This window comes from Catharus ustulatus, chromosome 2 (genome assembly GCF_009819885.2).
Source record: "Catharus ustulatus isolate bCatUst1 chromosome 2, bCatUst1.pri.v2, whole genome shotgun sequence".
In the NCBI taxonomy this organism is placed as follows: domain Eukaryota; kingdom Metazoa; phylum Chordata; class Aves; order Passeriformes; family Turdidae; genus Catharus; species Catharus ustulatus.
In genome coordinates this window covers 42,449,259-42,472,825 of record NC_046222.1, presented here as the reverse complement: position 1 = coordinate 42,472,825, position 23,567 = coordinate 42,449,259, and the positions used below count along the sequence as shown (strand labels likewise).

Sequence of the window (23,567 nt, the reverse complement as noted above, 5' to 3'; positions counted from 1 at the left end):
TTGAAATCAACTCAGTTGTTCATAGGAAAAAAAATGGACATAATAAATCTTATGAAGATTTTGTTATATACTTGTGTAGAGAATGTATCACCTTAAAATATGTCTGTGGAAATTACTGAAGCTACTCTATCAACCTTAGCTTAATATTTAAGAGAACAGTGTTACACTGTACCACTAAATGCCATACACAATTGAGATGACATAATCTACATTTAATGAGAAAAGGATGACAAACTGTATGACACATATAATAGTTTTGCATGACCAGTACTGAAATGAAAGGCACAAAGCCAAGTTTGGAAGCTACTGTGGAAGATATACAATACAACTAAGTGTTCTTTTCTGTGGAGCATTGCTTTTACTTCCACTTATACATTCACTCTTAAACGAAGCATAGACAATTTTTACGTATTCTGAAGTACACAAAATAAGACTTTATAGCATTATGAGCAGATACCAGCACCATGCCAGCACAGAAAAAAATAATACATATGGATATATGTGATGTGTTCTTATGACACCTTGCTGTCTGAAAGGCAAAATGAGCAAGACTGTCAGAGATTTCCCTATGCCTTCCTGATCTGACTGAGGAACTGCCGGGACTGTGCTGTACATTGCTCCCAGCACTCTTTGGCAGGAAGGTCAGTCAAGTACATACTCTAGAACTGGTCATAACTGGCACAGACTTGCTGAATTCATGCTTGAGCACAAACTTCAGCTAAAGTCTAGAAGGGAGTTTTTTCCCTATAAATAATATATCAAGAATTCAAGATAGACCAATGGACCATAAGGAAATTTTCTAAGGATTAACACTTGTTTACTAGACTTCCATGAGAAAACAAAATGTAAGATCCATGAAGGCTGGGAGAAGAGACTTTATTTTCCAAATCTAAAATTAAAATAAATATATTATTAAATAGTTGTTAATTCACAGTTGTATTTCCAGAGCTTTTAATGATTAGCATCAACTGCAGTCACAACAAGTAGTTTTTCAACAAATCACAACAGCAATTAAAATTTCCATCCTTCTTTTTATTGCTTTAAGACCTAGTGAAAAAGTATCTGAGGTGGTGGTGATGGGGAGGTACTGTAGGTAGGACAAGAGTAGCCACAGAAGACAAAAAACAAACACTTCAGAGTAACACTGACAGGTCACAACAGGTATGTAGAGACAATCATCTGCTTTCTCAATAATTTCTACTTAACAAGAGTTGTGGATGTTGTTAAAGCCACTGAGAATCTGTACTGTCTATCAGTAGGTAACTAAATGGGATGTCTCAAAATATCACTATTATGGCAAGTTTTCACATTACAAAATAAGGAGGAGGAATGTCTTGAAGAAAGACTCCCAAGCCCTGTCATTATCTTGATCTTTCAATATGTTGGCTATGAATTTAAATGGAGCCTCATTTTATACAACAGAGGTTTCTTTTACTGCTGTCATTATCTGGACTGATTTGTTAATTACCCTTTTTTCCCCCTATTTTTCCTACTGAATTAAGCCTGTAAAACATAAAAAGCATACAGTTACCTAAAGCTTTAAAGGGAATTACAGTTAAGCCCAATGGGAACAAGCTGAAGGATCAACACCTTATTCTATAAACAGAAATTGATAAACAGAAATAATGAATAATTTATCCAAATTGTGAAAAAAGTCAAATGTCCTTGAACTTTAAACAGAGTACTGGTGCCAAAGCATTTTATAACTAATGCTGACTGGCCTGGAGCACCTCTGTAACATAATTTAAAAAACAGTAGTGCAAGATGATTGCAACATTTTCCTATAGAAAACAGTTGTTATTTTTGTTTTTAAAACACATTTTCAGAAAAGCTATATTTGGACAAGAAGACATATGTCTGATAAATCTTCCCAATTATTGCTCAGGTTTTCTGTTTTCTTTATCTACTGTTATTTCTTCCACTATTTCTACCCTAGGTCATCTTCCTTAACTTTCCAAATGGCAGTATTTTTGGAGAAACTTCAGCTTGGAAGACTGAGCTCTGTACTGTAAGTAATATTTACTGGGAAAGCAGAAGAGATGACAAAATAGGAGAGGAGTACAGAATTTGAAATCAATGTTTATCTTAGTTATTTTGTTCCTTTCTGAGTATCACTCCCAAGATAATAGAGGAAATGCAGCAACTGCTTTCTTTTGTTAAGGTTTAAGATAATATCAGTTAGGTATTTATGTAAATTCCAGTTTGCAAGCTTGCAGCATGACAGATACCCTTTAACTTTAGGCTGAGTATTGGTGTCAAGAGATGAATTATGTTAGAAGATTCCATTGTGAAAAAAGAAGTTAGAATATCAAGATAATAGTTAATTTCTTCATGGAGTTTCAATCTTATTTCAAATTCGGAAAATGATTATTGTACCTGCTGCCTTATTGTTCTCCATTTGGCGTCTCTTACCTTCCTAATCTAGGTATCAGATTTTATGGATCTGTAATAGGGACCTTATGCATTCCTGTTGTCTGTGTTTACATTTACCACAGCCTCCACAAGAACAGTAAAAAAAGCTGTTTGGTCCTTCCTACAGTACAGTGAAATGCATTTCCAGTAGTAAAAGACATAGAATGAAACAAAAATTCAAGTGAAGAGGTTTAAAGATTACAGTAATTTCACGATTATAAGCCGCACCATTTTGACTAAAATTTTGGTCCGAACCCAAAGTGTGGCTTATAATTAGGTGCGGCTTATATATGGACAATGAACGAAAAGTTGCTGTTTTAGTTTGGAGGACAGGTGTCTGCTGAGAAAGGCAGGAACTTCTCTTTGGAATGGAGAATGTAAACCCCCTCCCTCCAAATTATTGTAATTTTGAAATCAAGGGACTTTCAGGCAAAAAGATGGGAATTAGGAATAACAGTTCTTTTCTAGGGAAATTAAAATAGAAATACAGTACTACAAAGAAACAAACTCCAAACCCTGACAAAGTCAGAGTACAACCAGACACCCTGTCAGGCAGGGTGTTGGTACCAGTCCCATTAAATGATGGCTGCATCCTCCTGCAGTGACAGATGTGATTCAGTTGGAGCAGTGCTCCTGTACAAGGTGCAGTTTCCCTCCGGAGGTCCAGTGGTGATGTGGAGAAATCCGGTTTTCCTCCAGAGTCTAGTGGAGAAAGGGGCTCCCTTACTGTCCCAAAACCTCTGTTTTTATTTTGGTAGGAAAAGTTGGGCTCTTTTCCCTGGCTGGAGCAACTTCCAATGGGATGCAGTAATTTTATCAGTCCCACAGTGGGACTCAATGGGCCATTAGCAGAAAATGACTCGCTGGAGGAAGGGTGGGTTGTGAAAAGATAAAGAACAATGCCCTGCCTGGTTTCAAGGGATGGTCCATTAGCAGAATATCTGCCGTTGAGATAAGGATCACTGCCCTCACCCTCAAGAGATGGTGATAGAATAGATACCTTTAATCACACTCTGTATTGTAACGTGCGGTGGCTTATAATCAGGTGCGGCTTATATACGGGCAAAGAATGAAAAGTTGCCAACACGTGGAGATGCGGCTTATAGTCAATGTGGCTTATAATTATGAAATTACTGTACATCAACATACCCCAGCATGGAAATACATTTTTAAAGTGACAATTATTTCTGCCAGAAGACAGTGGTTTAAATTTACAATCCAAATAACTACAAATTTCCTTGAAGACTGCCATCATGGGAAGGAACACTAAGGTACAGACAACCCTGTCTGGTCTGTACTGCTCTTGTGATAGAATCAAGACATTCGTAGAGCAGACAATGTGAAGCTATTTCAGACTCAATAAATGAACATTCTTACTATTTGCTCCATAATTAGTTTGCAAGGGTTTAATCCAATGCTTTTTTAAATCAAATACTATCATGATCTTTCATATTTTGAAGCATCTCCCAGGGAGCACAAGTTTCAGTGGTATCTTTATTTCCTGTGACAATTCCCTCCTTGAACTATGAGGGGAAAGGTATTTTGTCAATTTTTTTAAATTATTGAAAATAAGTGTGCTACTGCACATAAGGAAATCCAAATTTGCCAAAAAAATAATTATAGATCAGGATGAAAAAGTATGATAACAGCAAAAAGACAGAGATGAAAAATGGCAGTTTTAAAGCTTCTGCAAAGAAATTACACAAATGAATAAGCAAGAAAAATGACAAAATTAAGCCTTCCATGCCCAAATTTATCCTTCAAGGTCTATGTATTTTTCTCCAAATATGATCACATGTTTCACTACATGCTGGCAAGCAGAGAATTTCATCAGGGCACAGCTACTCAAATACATGTAACTAAAAGTAAAGAAACCCCAAGGGATCTCTATTTCATTTGAGTCAAGGCATTGTAAGCTCAAGAGTAAATTCAGCGGTAATTTTTTCTCTACATCATAATTATGAGCATTTTGGCTCTTCACAGTTTTAGGACATAGAGATGGTAGTAAGTGTTGCGAATCCCACCCCCAAATTCCCCCAACAATGAAGCTATCAGATATTCAGCAACAGTCTCCGTGTTTGACCTCCCCTGGTTTATAGGATTTGATTTGCTATAGCAGGCCATATACCAGGCATTTGGGTTTTGTCACACTATAAAGGTGAGACAAACCAGCAGAAGAGGTCAGTGATTCCACAGTAAGAATGGAACTTCCTGCCTGAGCATCATGCACGTGTGCCCCACGCTGCAGGCCAACATAAGAACCATAAAAGGCACCAAAGTAAGATCTGAGCTTAACTGAAGACCAAAGCTCTGCAAGACGTGTTCGCAGGACAGTATAACAAGTATATACTATATGAGGCAACTTTAACTCAAGAGTATTTTCACTTTGCAAAACTTAATGAGCAAATATAGCAAAGGATTTTCTGAAGTATTTTTCTAAACATGTGTAAAGCATAAAGTGCAGGGCCGCTATTAAAAGTAAAAATCCTTTCCCCATTACAGAAACAAAGCTCCATCAGGGTAAGCCAGTTACAAACAGTATCATATTCGAGAATTCTTTGCTATAAAAAGTAGCTATCATGTCACAAATATTTAAACATACAAGTACAAGCCTTGTACAAAAGTAAAAACAATTCTTTGAGCCAATACTTTTACACTTTCCACTCCACTACTTTTCAACGGAGGTCTACACAGAAAGCTACATGTTTATATACAAATTAAGATTTGCAAGAAAGTTCAGGTTATCTAGAATTCCCAGATTTACTGTCAGCACTTGTCAAACACAGTAATTGGAGAGATCACCTGAAGACATGCAATGTTACACATTTTAAATAAATACAATTACTTGACTTTATATGAGTAAATTGCCATGTCCTACTCATGCAGAACCTCACAAAGCAAAAACAAGTAGAAATTCAAAATAGATCAAGCAAGCGCAAAACACTTCAGAGAGTCCTGAAAAATTTTTAAAGTTCATAATGGCTGTCTAACCCACAGCACGTTTTTAAAAACAAAACAAAAACAAACCCACACCAAAGAATAATTCCATTACCACCATTACACTTTTAATGCTTTATTAAAAATACAGTTGCATATCTACTCTGTGTTAGTGTGCTACTCTATTTACAAAAGTAGTACAGATTTTGAAAATACATTTGGAAAATTTCCTATCTTGTGCAGCATGAATTCTTCAACATGGCAGAGATGTGGTAGAAAAAGCTCATTCTAGACTCTACTATTCTACAGCACCTCTTCTGAAACACAACATCTTGGCTTGCCAGCAAAAACATTTAAAATCATCTAAATAATTTCTTCCATTTTCTTAGGAACATGAGAAGGATCTCTCAAGCAGTCATGTGCTTGCACAAAGCATTTTATCAAAATAGTCTACAAATGACTAACTCTTTTCTTGTCTCTCCTCTTTCTTCTACAGCTCTGTGAAGGGGTAGAGGCTTTTGGGACGAGTCACAACAAATACATCATTTCTCCTATGTTTTCACAGAATAATGAGATAGGGGTTTAGATAAGTGATCATTAAGAAATGCTGCATCTCTATGCCACACTACAAAATGGGGTTTTACATTATCATACCTGTCAAAGAGAAATCAGCCTCTCTTTTCACCTGATGGAGCCACAGGCAAAGCAGTGGAGCTGAGCTCTACAGCTACAGAACTCAGTAGGGTGTGGAAAACAATATTCAATACACAAATTCTGTCTAACAGGTTCGAAGTGATCTTAAAGTGCTGCTGGAGACCTACTTCAAAAAAAATAGCAGCTTGAATTGGCCCCTATTGAAAAGCTACAGCATACCATAGAAGTTCATTTAATTCAATTAATCTTTACCACAACTAAATTGACCATTAACCTTTGATTTGAACAGATCTGGCCTTGCCAGAGTTGACTGATAACCTATCACATATCAGAGGAAGAACAGCTCTAAAAAACATGGAATATTCAGAAACAGTTAAGTTCAAAGATGGATTCTGATGCAATCAGATTACAATCCTCTCTTGCTCTCCCTCCCCCATCCCACTAGAAAGAGTTGTGATATAAAGGTACTATGAGTACAAATCTTTTGTTCTAAGATAAGAATTGCTGATTCAAGCTCAAGTTTTTTGAACAGCTAAATAACAAGACAACATAGGAAACAACCACTGAGAAATGTACATTGTTTGCAGCAATGTTAAGCTGCAAAAGTAATATTCAATCATAGCATTCCATAAACAAAGGAATTAGAAGCAATTATGACTACAATTCAGGCTTGCCAATACCCAATTCTTCAGAGGCCCATCCATACTTTAAGTGAAGGAAAAAATCCTGATATTTTAATCCTCCCAGCTGTAAAAACCATATTTGTGTGTGGCTCTTTATGAGTGCTGAAACAGAGGAAGTAAATGCAAAAGCAATATATTCAGAATGCAACTGAGAATCATTAATACTGTTTTTCTGATTTTCAAAGTTTTGTGCATTTGTTGCCTGAATAGTGAAAAAGTTCAGGAAAAATATCACCAAATACTTCAGCAGATGTTAGGTTTGCCATAATTGCTTAATGAATTTACGCCTACAAAGGGATCAAAATGTTCCTGTACTTAAAACCCTAAACTCTACTAAGCATTTTGATTTCAGAAAGTACAAGTCCTTTATTTTACTTGCTTAAACCTGAAGATGAATATGCCAAAGCTGAGTTGATCAAACTGCTATCTGGTTTTGAAAATAAGATCCTATTTTTCAAGAGGTATGCTAGCCTGACAACTCTGAAATGTTATGCCATTTTACTAGAAGTGTATTATATGCATCAACAGTACATACTCATTATTTTCAAAACAATTCTATAAAGCAACACTCTAGTCTTTAGATTGTCTCCCCACAGGCATTCATACTTCTGCTGGGATGGCCAAATCCAGAAAAAATGAAATCACAAAGAAGGGGGAAATGGGTATGTTGAAGGCATGGAATGAGGACAATAAAGTAGAATACACTTTCGAGAATCCAGAAGATCAAAATATCAATGAGAGACACAAAAGCTACTTCATCTTACTCTGTGAATACCATGGACTTGTCCATGCATCTACTCAGCTGTTCAGATCAAATTTTGACTCACCTTAACTCCTTAGCAGAATGCACCAGGACAACAAAGTTGTTGCTGTCCATTGCCTGCCTCAACCTCTTTCTGCGCACAGGAGGAGCTCCAAGGCAAGCAGTATCTGAGACACCACAGTCTGCAGTCCAACACAGTAAAATGAACTAACATGAATTTTAGCATCTGCTAGTACTGTTAGTACCTGTTAGTACACCAGGATGCAAACTACAGGGACTTGGGAGAGCTCCTACTGTCAGCTACTCCTGACACAGAAGAAAGGTAGGACAAACAGAAATGGCAGTAACTGCATCAGCCACCCCAATTCAGTTTTTACATTTGAATACTCATGTTAAGATCAACAGAGAATGGAGCATGCAAATTTCAACAACCTTCCAGTAGGTATCCAAGAGAAAAAGAAACAACAAGGACAGTGTTGTTGAACTTATTTTACCTTTTCCTTCTGAACAGATAAAAATGTACTGCACCATTATTTTGTTTCCTGATTTGTCATCTTCAGTTGCCCTTCCAAAGCAAGGACAAGAGCTCTGGGCTCGACCAACAGAACGCCAACCTTCACTTTCTGGGGCAGATGTTGTTTTGTACCCTTGATAGGATTTGAGCACTACCATAAAATGACTCATTTCTTGAAGTCAAGAAACAATAGAGTTCCGGAAACAGGTGGCATTAGTTTAAACTGTCAAATATGCAACAGGGATTAAAAAAAATAATGGCAGGAACAGAATCAACAGATTTGAAACAAATACTTCAGGCATTTCACACCCTGATTCTGCTGAGTTCCTCCCATAAACTGTTACCACTAAACTTCTGTAGATAAAAATAATCCAATACAAGTACCAAATAACCCTGTCCTGTGACAGGGTTTGTCCTTAAGCAAAGTTGCTTTGAAAGTAATCTAAAAAGTTAAATCTTAAAATTCATTCTTTCAGCTGGAGGAAAAAGAGCTGGTAAATCTAAGCAGGTAATTACTGTGGAAAAACAGCATGCAATCTTTCTATGCAAATTCACTCTCCATTGTAAATAGCTTTCTAGTCTAATTCAGGACTCAACTTTTCCCCACCCATCTAAAATAAAACCACCTTTTGTAAATACGCTTTTCTCTAATTTGCTCCACAAGGTCAACAAACTCAAGCACTAGAATAGTTGTTGGGATGATGCCTACACTAAAAAAATCCACCCCCAGAACTCTGACCTCAAGGTGGTGGCGAGATCATTTTCTTTCTTTGCTTTGGATAAGGCAGTAGCACACCTGAGATGCTGGAAGTAAATTTAGACTTACTTGGAATTTGGTAATTCCATTTGAAAGCCTGGTTACAAATAGGAATTCAGTGCAAAGTAGGTATAATATTAACCCCAAAAATAACTTTCTTGAACATGAAAGCTTAACCTCAAGTAATTAAGGAGATGACCTGTAAGATATCCAAGTGACTCAGACTGTAGGTGGCTTGACTGCATTTAATACATAATTCAGGAAGAGTCAAGCAAATTCAAGAAGCCATTACACACCACAAGTAAAAGTGGCTTGAAATGACGAGTAACCTGACATCTACCTTCTCAGACTCCTGATGAGCCTCCAAAAGACAGTGTCCTAACCTGGAGACTGCCAAGTCTATAGCCTGATTGTCAAGATTTGTCTCTATACAATGTAGGTTTGTGTAAAGCTCCTATGCTTTTTTTGTCGTTGTTTTAAATTCATTATTTGAATACAGCATTGCATCCACAGCATGTACTATTAAAAATGGAATTTGGTACCTCTTTAAAGTCAATTAAACTTTTACACTGTTACAAAAGATGGGGAAGAAAGGAAATGTCATTATTTTTTCCCCTGTTTAGGGTGTAGTTCAATATAAAAATTTTCCAGTACAGATTTATTTGCTGCTCTGAATTACAGGATGCTTGTCCTCTAACAAGCTTTCCAGGAGGGTAGAGTAAATGCTAACTGAAAAGCATTGTGCATGTGGATGCCCAGTACAAGAAAAAATGAAGATGAAGCTTCTGGCTTCACTGCTCAACTAAAACAAGAAGCAAAACACAGCAGTGGACTCTTAACAAACAGCTACTATTAGCATTCTGCATTTCTTTGGCTTTTAGTTTGGCTTTTAGTTCTTTCTCTCTATTACATTTGAGAAGATTTTTCAAATTTCAGCTTGAAACAAACTTCTGCAAACAACGTAACTGCCAGGTATGAGCTAACAGTTCTGTAGATGGTTAATTGCAAGCAATTTAATAATCCTATGAACGACTTGAGATGTGAGTCAGCAAAGATCATGAGCCCCAACTGCTAGCAGCAAGAGAAGAATTCAGTGCCCACAAGAAAAGATACCACATTTTAGAACTTTTGACCTATTCCTTGTGGCTCAATTAACAATGATTGTACAAGTCATCATAATCCTATTACATTCTTAAATCAAGCATCTGATGCTACCTGAAACATCATAATATAATTCTCTTCAGGGAAGAAAATCCCAAACTTCAAAACCAGCAGTCATGGAGTGAAAGGACATGCACTTTTCACATATTAGCATGTGTGAGCAGCACATGCTAATAAAATACAGATACTAAAATATTGAATGCCAGAATATGAGAATGTATTTATTTGTCTTTTTTTTTTTTCATTCTGAAGAGCATGGTCTTATACTGCAGATATTAGATGTCACTGATACATACTTAGCCACAATACAAAATATAAAAAAACTTGTTAAAGGCATAAGAAAGAATCCCATTGAGTTAATAATGTTTATTATTTTAATCTCTAGCAACCATAACCCAGATAACACAAACAGAATAACAGAGGATTGAAACAGGGAAATTACTAGGGAAAGAGTCAGGTGATACAAGTTGGATAATACCAGGAGGAACTGAGCAAACTTTCTCCTTGCAAAATTTGTGCGTGCAGTGCATACTGAGGAAAAAGACATACGATCATTAGAAACATAGTTTTTGCAGCTGCCCTACCCATGAAAAGTTCTATGTTACCTATAAGTTTGAAACATGTCAAAATCATGCATCCATTTTACACAAAACTTCAACTGGGCAAGACAAACGACTGACCTCCTTTACTGTCAATACTAAGTACAGTAATTTCACGACCATAAGGCGCACCCTTTTGACTAAAATTTTTCCCCGAACCCGGGAGTGCGCCTTATATTCCGGTGCGCCTTATATGATGTACAAAGTTGCAACATTTGCCACCCTGGAAGTGAGAGCCATGAGGGGGGTGGCACCGCGGGAGCGCTGAGTAGCGATGGGGGAGCAGCCCCAGGCACCAGGAGCAGCGTGGGCAGGGAGGCGTTACTACTTCGTTACTTTGTTGTGCATGGCGGCCTGAGTCGAGGGGCCACAGTTGATAGGGGCCGGTGGGGTTGCAGTGCTGGGGGCAGCAGGACCACAGCTGATAGGGGCAGGCGCAGCCCGCAGGGCTACTGCCAGCATGGGCCATTGGGGCCACAGCCGACAGGGGCCGGCGGGGCTGGGGTGCACCAAGCCGAGTGAGGGACGGGCAGCAGGGCAGCTGGGCTGCCAAGTCGAGCAAGGGACGGGTGGCAGGACTGCTCTGTGGAGCCGTGAGGGGGAACAGCATGGCGGCACAACAGAGCCGCGAGGGGGAATGGCATGGCAGGAGCGTCAAGCTGAGTGAGGGACAGGCGGCAGGAGTGCCAAGCCGAGCGAGGGACGGGTGGCATGGCAGTGGCACCGCCGAGCCCAGTGAGGGACAGGTGGTACGGCAGGAGTGCCGAGCCGAGTGAGGGAACGGCACGGCTGCTCCACGGAGCCGCGAGGGGGAGCAGCACCGTGGCAGCACGGAGCCGCAAGGGAGAAGCGGTCCCACGGCCGCGCCAAGCCACGCCAGCCGGCACTGGGGGCGGGTGGGAGTGCCAGGGTCCACTGCACGGGGAGGGCGGCTGGGGCTGCCTTTTAAAGTTTATGCCGATCTGTGAAAAATGTTTCCAAATTGAGCACCTGCCAGTGAACTCCGCGATTGCAGGTTTCCATTACTGATTCGTTACTTTGCTGCGCGTGGCACGGATCTTCGCGGCAAAAAAAAAAGTGCGTCTTAAGTGGTGTGCCTTATATGATCTACAAAGTTGCAAAGTTTGCCGACTCCCGGGGAGTGCGCCTTATAGTCCGGTACGCCTTATGGTCGTGAAATTACTGTATTTAATTTTTTTGCAAAATATTTACAAAGAGGGCTGAGAGCAGGCTAATATGTCTAAAAAGCAAATGGTAAAGTGTTATCAAGTGTTGGTATTTCTGAGGAAAAGAGTTGTTAGATTAGGAAAGCAACACCCTCTTCTCAGAGTAAGGGCAAGTTACATCAAACCTTCATTACTATGGCTTTTTATTATTATTAATTTGCTGCTAATCATCTTGCTATTTTTGCATTGAAAATGCCATCTTCTACAAAACTTTCTGTTGCACAAAAAAGCAATTATAGCTTTGCTGAATCACATGCAACTGGAGCTAATAACCATGTTCTGCCATCAAACAGTACAGCCCATGCATTGCTGCAGATCACATGCTTCCACAAGCATTCCAAACCGGAGGAAGAGACAAAACCAGCAATTGTTGCTAGTTGTTTTATTTTTTAATGAGAACAACTAGTAAAGATGGGGACCACTGTTTCCCAAATTGAATTTGCTGGCAAAAAGATTAAAAATGAAAAGATTTTTATAGCTTGAATCCTTTGATGTTCACAGTTAAAAAACCAACCAAAACCATAAGAGTTGTAGATGATTTGAGGAACAAGGCAGTCTGTTTACCCAAGAAAGTCAGACAAATTCCTTACAACTCGTGCATAAAATGACTCTGAACTAGGCATGGTATATCTGAAGGTGACTATGAAGTAACTTGCAGCAACATGAAAAAACTACCTAAAATACAGCCAAAGACGTGAAAAAGACTTTTTTTGTCAAAAAAGAACACTCGTTCTGTACAAGAATTAAATTCTTGTAAATAAAAGATTACAAATCATCAAAATTAGAAGTCAAAGACAGGAATTAAAGCAAAACAAACCAACCCAAACAAATAAATCATTGGATTAAATAAGAGATGGATTAAAATAAGTATGAAGAACACCACCATAATTCTGTTTATGTGCAGTGTGTCACAAAGCTTAACTACAATTAATTCTTACATGTTTTATGTAATGGAATTATTGTAATAGATAAATTATATTTAAAGAGCAACTAAAAATGCACAGGTTATCGGAAATGCAAATCAAACTGCTCTTAGTAGATATCAGACTGGAAAAAGAAAATAAGAAAAAAAAATGTTGTGTTTAGTTACTAAAGAAAGACCCTCAACTCCACTACTGCCTCAAAATATGTTAATGGAGCTATCAACTCAATTCCAAATATTTTCATTGGTAAGAAAAAAAAAAGAAAAAAAAAATCAAAAAAATTGAATCACATTTGATGCTGACAGAATCAGAACTTTTTTTTTAAATACTCACATCCTGACAGAAGAAGTCTTGTTCAGAAGTGAATTCCCAGTGCTAAGTTGTATTAGGATAGATTTTCAATGCTAAGCTTGAAATAGAAATGTAGTCCTTACAATAAGCCCCTATGCATATGGTAGGGCTTTACAGATGTTATCAAATCAGAATATCACTGCAGACTGAAAAAGAACTTCTCACTGGCATGCACAGTTGTAGGCATTTTTAGAAAAAGGAGGTGAAGGCAGAAGGAGGTACAGAGAAGGATTCATCTATACAAAGCTGTCTTTGATGATAAGCAAACATCTATCTTGCTGGGGCATGTTAAAGATATGGATAAATTCTAGGTCACTGCTCTAGGGAGATCAAAAATTGAGCCTTACCCTACAACAGCACACAGTATCATTCAAGCTCTGGTAGACTTGAATTTGATTCCTGTCTGTTTACCTTTTACTCTTAGAAGTTTCTTTGATGTACATGACAATCCATCAGGCAATTGGTCCTTTAGAAGCTAGAAATCCCTTCTTTGAAGCTTCAAGTGAAATAAATCAGTTGTCAAGCTTCATGAACTGTGTTTTTTCCCTAAATAGTTTTAAATGCCTGTTTAATGTCCAAACAATAAAATGTCTTTTCTTTTCTACGTTTAGGTTACAAGTAAAATGAATGTTGTCTTTGTTCTCAGTCACCTGATTTTAAATGCAAAACCATATGTCTTGGAAAAAATGTTATTGACCAAATCTAAGACATATAGCTGAGATACTGCAGATCTATTTTAAAAACATATATATACAATTTTAACAGTCAAGAAATAATACGCAGCATGCCAAAGAGTATGTGCACACCATGCCTCTTTCCAAGCTGGACACACCTGAAGAATGTATGCAGATTTACACCTGAGTAGCAGCAGCTCAGTGATTTCATTCCCCTATTTTTAACTGTCAGTGAAATTAAAAACCTCCCCTCCCATTCCCTGCCAGAAGTTAGTGAAAGATTGTGACCAAATACCAGTCATCCTTGATGACAGTTTTCTGACTACCACAATGTTGTAGGGTGACAATGAGGCAAACCTTGTGAGAGAAAACAAGCAGTTCAGACCTTCTGTCCAATGACTCAGCCAGGAAAAGAAAAAATTGAAGGAAGAGGAGACTTGAAAATAGAACATAATAATAGATACACTTAGAAAAGACTAAATCCGAGTTTCCTCTCTGCTTTACATAGAACTTCTTAAAAAAATACCAACAAGTCCTACATTCCCTCTTGTACTGCCAAATTATTTATTTTTAGAAGCCACTACTCTTCAAGAACCATCTTACTTCCTCTCAGATGTTTTAGGAGACACATGGGGGCCATGTGGTATGTAAGACTTATGATACTGAATTTAGCCTTTCTGAAGATGGATTATAATCCAAATTTCTTACCAGTGGGGGTTAAAGCACTCCAGCTGCTGTGCTACTGTGCAAAAGCCTTACAACTGCAGCAAGGCCTTGCAGTAAAGAGTGGATGAATTTCTGAACCCTGGAAACATTTCCAGGATTAGTCTGCTGAGGGAAGAGTATTTTGATGACATTAAAGAGGCTTACATTCAAGACAAGTTGAGCTGTTCAGTTCTGCAAATGCAGGATTTCTGCATGTGTACAGACAGAGCAATAGGCAGCTAGTAAATTTTACTGGCAAAAGTTAAGAAAACCACATACTTAGGAATGCACAAGTTGTAATGAAGATATTCTCTTTTTTAGACCTTTAAATACTTCCTGTGTCTTACTAGGCACTTAAGTGTTTTTTGTAGACTGATGTTACATCACAGACAACTCGTATACTTTTTAGTAACCCACTGAAAACTTATTGAAACATAAAAGTAGCAGCAGAATTTAGTGGATTCACAGTCGACTTAGCTGACAAAAAGTAGCATTGTATACTTTCTGCTACATCTGCTACAATCAAGCTATGCCATGAACACATAGTTTTTTGACACTTATTTTTAAAGTCTGGCATGGTTTCTATTAATTGAATTTTTTCTATTTTTGTGACATGAACTATTAAAAAAGAACTGTGAACTGCCCCACTTGTATTTCTGATAACATTCTATAAGAAATTATTAAAATGTTACTGACAGCAAAGCAAAGAGAGTACTTACCAATATTAATTTCATCATCAGTTTCAGCATCTCCAATACACTCAAACTGAAAATCTTGTAAAGACTGTGAAAACTTTTGTACTGCCATGGATAAATCTAGAATTCAAGAAAAAAACATAAATCATAATTACTCCACTAGAACTACACTGGAGAAAGGTACCATGCATTTCTGCATTAAGTATTTTCTGTTGACGAAGTTTCCGTTCCAGTATCATTTTTGGACATTAACTTCATTTTAAAATCACTATCAGTATTTCAAAATCAAATACCTGAGATATCCTAGACACCTAAGAAACAAGCTGAGGCTGATGCAAGATTTCAAACATTAATACATGTATCATTAATACATTAATACATTGACAATTAAGAACTTTTTTACATCTTGAAAAACAAGAAATTAGAATTAGAAATTATGGTCTAGTGATAAATCGCTCATGTAAGTAGTCTTCATAATATTGTAATATTAGTTCACAAATTAAAATAAAGCTCATGACAGTTTTTTCCATTACCATTATTAAAATAATTACATTCTAATTATTCTCATACACCACACTGTATAATGTTTCAGTGCAAAATCATTATAAAAGGAAATGGAAGAGAAAAGAAAAAAATGCAAGTGCCACCAAATCAGCATGGCAATCCATGGATTATGAGCACTATTTTCAATGAATTTCACAAAGCAATCCAACTTGATAGTGCAGAATTTCATTATAAAATTACATTTAAAAATTACAGAATCTCAAGCACATAAATCTGTTCTTTTCTTTTCTTTTTTTAAGAAACATTAATGGCAAATGGAGAGATTAATGTGCTAATGAATGGACTTGGTCAAGACTTAAAAACACCACCAGTCCAGATGAGCCCAGAAAACCAACAACAATATTCTGCGTCATGAAGGCAGCATCTATGGAATCTATTTTGATGCCAGGAAAATTAACAATTAAGATTCTGGCATCTGCTAAATTTAAGGAAAATTCATGGTAAAGATAATTTATGAATGAAAGCAAAGATTAATTCTGTTTCAAAAGCATCACATATCTGCCTCCACCCTTGGGGATGGTGGAAAGCTGTCTGGACGTGGTCCTGGGCAACCGGCCCTGCTTGAGCCAGGCAGCTTGACCAGATCACTTCCATGGGTCCCTCCCAACCTCAGTCATTTTGTGATTCTGTGATTTCTTTACTCTCTGTTACCATAAAGCCATAAATACTCATTCACTCAATGCTGGACACAAAATTAAAAAGGTTAATCTTCTTCCAGACAGGTATAAAACCTAACATATAAATATACAAATTGGTCTAATATCCTAAACCAACACACAAACAACTCCCATACACACAAATCATCATTTAAATTTGAATGATCTCCAACAGTTAGAACCATTCCTCTATCCTAAATAAGAATTGAAAACTGATTGAAACAAAGATTTCAAACACCCCCAAACAAAAATCCACAAAATAAGATGACTGTTTTTTAAAAATTTTAACTAAAGCTAATCACTATCAAGCAAGAGAATCCCTTCCTGGATTTTGCACTGCTCAGAATTTACTCAATGCCTATTTCATACCCCGGATTACTCATATATTATGCCAATCAGCAAATCAGACACAGTTTATATATTTTGAACCCGAAGGAGGTATGTTTAACCTAGCTCAGAAATAGTGGGTGTGAAGAATTAAGGAGCTTATTAGATAACTTGATAAAGTCATGCAGCAAGATACCATTTGGAGATATCTGCCTCTATATGAGGCCTTTCCTAATACCTCGAGAGTATTAGACAGTACCATAATAAGATTAAAGCTGTTCAATGTAGTTAAGAGTAAAATGAAGTTCCAAGGTCAGATGTTTCCTGTAACACTCATTTACAAGTTCTGTACAAAGTTAATCTAACCTGAAAAGATAAAAAAATATTATTCTACAGAAATTTCCAGCTGACTTGGATAGCTTCCTAAAGGCTGAATTAGGAGTTGCTCTCTAAATATCTGACATTGCAGTTGAATCACCAACATTGGACCATGAGGTACTACTTGATTGTATTTATCACTTTCTTAAGAGCATCATCACTTCAATTGATTATAAAATTATAAAACCAGTCACAGAAAGGAGCAGCTGTGCAGTAAGCTCATCTTTTCTAAAAGATACCAAGATTCAAAACTGAATTAAAACCGATTTAAGAGCAACTGTCTCCAATCAAGAAGAGGCAAATGATGGACAAAAAAAATGAAAAGAGAAGATAGAACAGTGACCTCTCCCAGTTTTATAAGATGTAATTTGTCACTGTATATCCCAAAGTCTTAATGTCACTGAGCATCCTCGATGCATACTGCTGTTTCTAGAAGGAAGGCAATCACCACATAAACCACCTTTTTAGAAACTGAGGCATTATTCAGAGATGCTCTTATTCAGCAAGTACATTGCAAAGTCATGTCCCTCCTTCCATTGAATCCACATGAACTAGGACATTCACATAGGGCAGAAATTTTCCCTCAAGCAGTGACAACTGATCTTCTAAGTTACTATAAAAAGCTCACCAGCTTCATTGACTGGCAGTAGGAGTCTATCATCCAGGGAAGGATGGCTGCTTGAAAGTCTAAATGAGCTCATAACTGTTGTTGCCCCTGCTTTTCTGCAGGCACTCAAATGAAGTAATCTCTCTGTGTGCTAGAAAAGAGTGAAAAATGTAACCTGATAACCCTCATTTGCCAGAGGGGTAGCTCTGTTAATAGGCATTTTCTGAGAGTACTCACATCTAGTATTTGTTCCCTGCTTTCTTCAATTCCAAAGAAGGATTCAGTACCATTTTGCAGTGAGTCAACTGGCCAACAGGATTATTTTTTTTTTTTTGCAGAGTTGACAAAGGAAGTACTAAAGAAGCTACCACACTGTGACCGGAAATAATAAAAGGACAACTACAACAAAGCTTAACCAAAACAAAGTAATATAATACCAGTATTGCATATGGTATATACAATACCAACCATCAGTATCATAATGTTAATGAAAGAATAATAAAAGTCATCATCCATTCAGGAAAGTCTCTGAGGAATCATGAAATGCACTACTCTATTGCACTTCTCCCTGAAGTTTTATATATTTGATTAATCTATTTAACATATATTTAAAAATATATATATAAGAAAAAGAAAAAAAAATCCTCTGGATTATTCTAGAAGGCAGGTTTATTTAAGACTCACTTTCTTTGACATTTCCAAAGAGAAGTATGTAATATGAATTGTAATTGTAATATATTAACTTATTTTAGGTATCAGGGCCTTACAGCTGAATATAGGATGATAAAACTATGATCCAAACCCGTTGTATCACCAGAATTGTTCTTCCACTTTCTTGTCCTGGATTTTTTAAACAGATCATAAAATAATTTCTTATATAGAGTCTTGAGGAGAAGGAAAGAACAATACATTGCAACAGTGTGATGAAATGATGGATGCTGTTTCCCAAAGGATGAAAAAACAAGTGTATGCTTTGGCATGGCACAGCCTGTCACAACAAGAACAAAGTCCTACAGATAAGGACATTTGACAAGATTTCCACAAGTTGGTAAGCACAATGAATTTTTTTATTGGGCTAAGAAGGTTGTCATCTGTTTGGTTTTGCCAGTCTGGTATCTGGAAGAACAGCAGAAAGTCCAAACTTTTGATAGGGATCAATCAATCTCCAAAAGCAGAAACTTTGGAGCACTTGCAGAGGACTCATATCCCTACCCTAGCAGCATCCTGCAAGAAAGTGTTCTCAGCAAACACATCAAAGTCAAAGTCTTTTCACTTGTTTGCTTACAAAGATGACTTCATTAGCAAATGGAGTTCCAATAACCAATGTTCTTCCTGACTGATGTCAATCATCCTGGGAAAGGCTGGTATCATTCACTGGGTTAATAAAGAAAAACAGCAGTTGAAACCTAGTGAGAAGATTAAACATGCCTAAATGAACTTCTGAGCACCAGCTGGAATGCAGTAAATGGGACTTCAAACAACAGACACTCTGGCTAATACAGTAACAGCAACATATCTGGCCATCTGACACAAAGCTAGTTATTATACCATGGCTTCAAAGACAGCAGAAGCAAAGGGGTGATGATTGATCTAGCAGGATATTAGAGGCAATCCTTCAGTCAGCTGAATTTCAGGACAGCTGAAGACTGGAAAGGAGACCACATACAGTCACCTTTGGTGTTTCAAACCTTTGGGGTAGTATGAGTCCACTACTAGATATGAATAGATGCATTGTGGTGCTCTGCTTGATGAGATACCTCATTTGGTCATGCACTGATATACAAGTCTATTAAAACCAAGTCAGTCAGAAAAACTCAGCATTAAGACATTGTAATATGTGAATAAAACACAGCAGAAATTGAACAGTATTTCCAGAGTACTTGATAAAAAAGAATGCTAAAATGCAGAGAAACATTTATCTAGTCTGTTGACTTGTATTCCTCAGTACCTGAAAATGAGTCATTATTATGGTTATTTTTAAATTGCTCTACAAATAGATTTATTTTCTTGATTTATTTCTTAAGCAACTCTCATTCTATAAACAATTAGTCAGGTTAAGTTATCTAAACACTCGAAAAAGCAATTTTTACATGAGAGACATTATTATTATTGTGAAATAGCAGCGATGAGCATGATTCACAGTATTCTTACCACACTAAATGACAGAAGCAAGGAAGCATTTAAAAGTTCATAAAAGTGGTAAAAAGGGCTTTCAGTATTACAAATACAAATCCCTAAAACACTATTTATTCAGGAAAATGCTTGTGAGATACATGTCTCCTTAAATAGTTCATGACATGCTCTTGTACAGTGAAGATGAACAGGGAACTTCCTTGGCTTTGTTATTTTATGAGGGAATGAGCTTCAAGGATGCGAGCTATATCAACAGCCAGAAATAAGCTGGAGGAACAAGAACACCCCACTGAGAAGCACTGAACTTCAACAGCTTCTGTGTTTGCTACAGTCAATTTGCTTGTAAGTAGAACATATCACAGTGGGATATCTTTTTCCACACCATAGACTGTAAACACAGAAGCTGGCAGTACAATTACATTTAGGCAATATGAATGATTAAGCAGTTAAAAGCAGTGATCATACAAGATTGCATATATCACTACTGTATTTCAAATTTCTTCCTAGCTTAAGGGTTTTCTCATTAAAACTTCCAGCTTCACAGTAGTAGGTTGTAATTCAGAGAAGGGCACCAAATGCATTTTCTTTGCAATTTTTGCCTTTCCACTCTTCAGTGCTCACTACTAATTTTAAAAGAAAAATAAATTATTATTAATGGTTTTAGGTAATTATCACATTTATAAAAATTTTCCTACTCATAGCATATATAGTAGAAGGTCAGCACAAATAATGGAACCTGAAATGGTTTACAAATCATCCCAAAAGCACCAATCTTGAGCCTAGGAATGTTGACACATATGCTGGAAATACAATTAACCCCTTCAGCTGCATATGAAAAGAATTCTGGAGGCTGCTGCCAGAACAGGTAATCCTAATTTAATAAAACATCACCACCATACCACGTCCAGATCATCTATAGTTAGAGAGCAATTTACAGTGCACATTAACATGCCTTGTAAATGCTGACAAAAAGATCTGTTTAGTCAGCTGATGCAGCTACTGACGTCTTTGGTTTCATGGTTTTCAATATTGGAGTCTTTTGCATGGAATATTTTCCATGGTATTTCTATATTTAGAAGTCTATTTGATGAAATTATTTACACACACTTGTTATTCTTTATTCTCAGCTGAGTTAATTTCTGGATCACATTAACTTTTCTGATTGTCTAAGAAAAAAGAAGACAAAAGGAAGAAAAAAACCCTCTACTCTTATGAGCGACCACATTTTATCCAAACTTCTGCAGAAGAATTTAATTTGGCAAAACACAGGCTGGCACAGTGTAGAGACTATGCAAGGGCGAATGGAGCTGGCCACTTGCCACAATGCTTTTTAAAGAGTCCACAAGAAAACACCACAAGGGAATAGAGAATTGAGTACCCACTGCCAGAGATTTTGCAGCTCTAAGGCCACTGCTCTGTACTGACACAGCCTTTCATTGTTGCTCTCAATAAACTCTTTATCCCTTTTATTACCAGCTTCATCAGTGCATATTCTTCACCAACTTGCTATTCATGGAACAATAAGCAACTAAACCAAACAACTCTCTACCAACTCCCTACCCCTACAATCCCACATTACTTTTTTACCTTAGGCTCTAATTTCTTCCCACAATCTCCAGGGAAAGGACATCAGGAGAGTATGTCAACATGTAGCCCATGCATTGCCGCATTCCTCTGGGGTTACATCAGGCACTGAAATTTTTCAGTGTCGTTCTCTTACTCATGAATATTTCCATGAGAAAAATGAACAATTTACTTTCCCATTCTAAAAAGTACTGAGAAATCCCCTTGATCAAATGCAACAAAATCCCCACTTTCATAACACTATGAGGCAAGATCTACTGGAAAGTCTGTATGTTCTATAAACTTAGCTATTCACACCAACATTGTTCAGTCACAACCTTCTTATTTTAGACACTTGTGGAGTACTTTGGATATTCTGAGTACTTCTCTACAATGAGGAACTAAGTCTAATACAGCCTTGAGGACACTCTAAGAAAACAACACTGATGTTTAATGATTTTATGCCACATTTGCATGCTTACTTGATAGAAAACATATTAAAACTTCCCTGAAAAAATAACAAAATAATATTATACAGTAAAAGACAATATTGAAAATATTCCATTCCTTTTTTCACTATTCCTCTCCTTACCCCCACTCACTTTGTCTGTAGATGTGGAAACCTAACCTTATTCACCTAATCAGCACAGAAAGAAATGAATGAAAAGAAATTTTTTTTAGTATGCAAAAGCTGTAAAGTCTATAAAATGACTGGCTTGTTTTGACTTTGGCTAATTATAAATACTTTAAATAATACATATGTATGCCCTGAATGAGGAGGACACCATACTGTACATACTGCCCATCTGTTTCTCTGAAGTTAAAGCATGTATGTAACTTCATAGCTCTTTCTCATATTAAGTGATGTCATTTTGTTTCGACACTCTCACATTCTTGTATTTTATTTCTCATTACCTCATTCTTACAAAATCTTTTCTCAATACATTTAGTTTATAAGACTGTTTAAGAATACTGCTGCATTTGATTAGAAAACAAGCTGACTTTGCAGGGACTTACCATGGTCTAAACCTTTCAATCATCAAACCATATTCACAGAATTACACTTTACAAGTGACTAATGACATGATACAAGATAGAACAGAAAATTTTCCTTTGCCACCACTGCAATTTTTTACAGTCTTTTTCCACAAATATGGCTAGAATTTTCAGAGAGCATTTGGTTTCCTCTTACTTCTGAAATTGTAAAGATTGGATGAAGGGTATAACTTAGTACTATTTCTAGCATATTATTATATTTTTCCAGATTATATTCAACCAAAACATTTCTATAAAATGACAGTTTTGCAGATATACTTATTTTCATCCTGCATGCATTTTGACCAAGATCCACTGTAAAGGCTTGAAATATTCTAACACTCCAACACTTCTTCTGTCTTGGAGAAAAATAAATCTTTGAAAATAGGCATATTTCCCTGCCTTTTTTAACATTCTTAAATAATTGAGTATCATTACTAACTCATCTGCACTCTCAGTATTTTCCCTGTCTGTTGATAAAACTACTCCATAGTTCTCTATCAGGAAGGTCTCAAAGATTCCTAAATTTTCATCCCTGCAAACTTGCTTTGACCCTCAACATACTTTCTCTTGCTCCTTCTGGGGATTTCAAATGTTTTTTCATGATCTTCCACCACATTCTTTCCCCACCCCATGGATGTTTATTTCCCAGAACAGTGTCAGGCTTTTCCAGGGAGTTGGGTCCACATTCCAGTATTCTCCCCCCAGACTCTTCCAATGAAACATGGTTTATCAGGCATGCTACGTCATTTCTCACTCCTCCTGGCACATCCCAGTGACACTGAGCAGGCAGAGAAGCACCACAAAAAAGAGGACAAAGAAACTAAGAGCAGATGCTGCCAGAGGTTGAAAAAGCAGAGAGTGATTTCCTGTCTGTCAGCTAGGGACTTGCCAGAAAAAAACATGGGAATTCCCAGATTTCTAGAGCAATGTGAGGTATTGGTGCATCAAATGATCTTACAGTAGTACTTGATAAGACATTTTTCTCTGTTTATTCTTAATCTTATCATGCACTCAAAGAAATTTTAAAAAATACATGTGCCTATTTGCAGACAAAGAAATATACAATATAATATCAGAATATAATTAAAGCCTATGTTACAACACATTCTTAAGGAGTCAGAGCTGTGACTTCTGACCAAGATCAGTTCTGCCAGTTCAGTGCTGTGTACATGTAGAATAAGATGTAATGTCTCCACTACTACCCCTCCACAAATATCTATCCAGATCAAAAAATAAAAAATAGGATT

At 37.0% G+C, this 23,567-nt stretch overlaps 1 protein-coding gene across 1 annotated transcript in view; it reads right to left on the bottom strand.

The window, feature by feature from the left end:
- LOC116993230 (rho GTPase-activating protein 42-like) overlaps positions 1–23,567 on the bottom strand; it is a 149,997-nt gene that overhangs the window by 100,512 nt on the left and 25,918 nt on the right. The window contains 1 exon segment of the mRNA XM_033053639.1: positions 15,079–15,174. Coding sequence (XP_032909530.1) covers positions 15,079–15,174 — 96 coding nt within the window.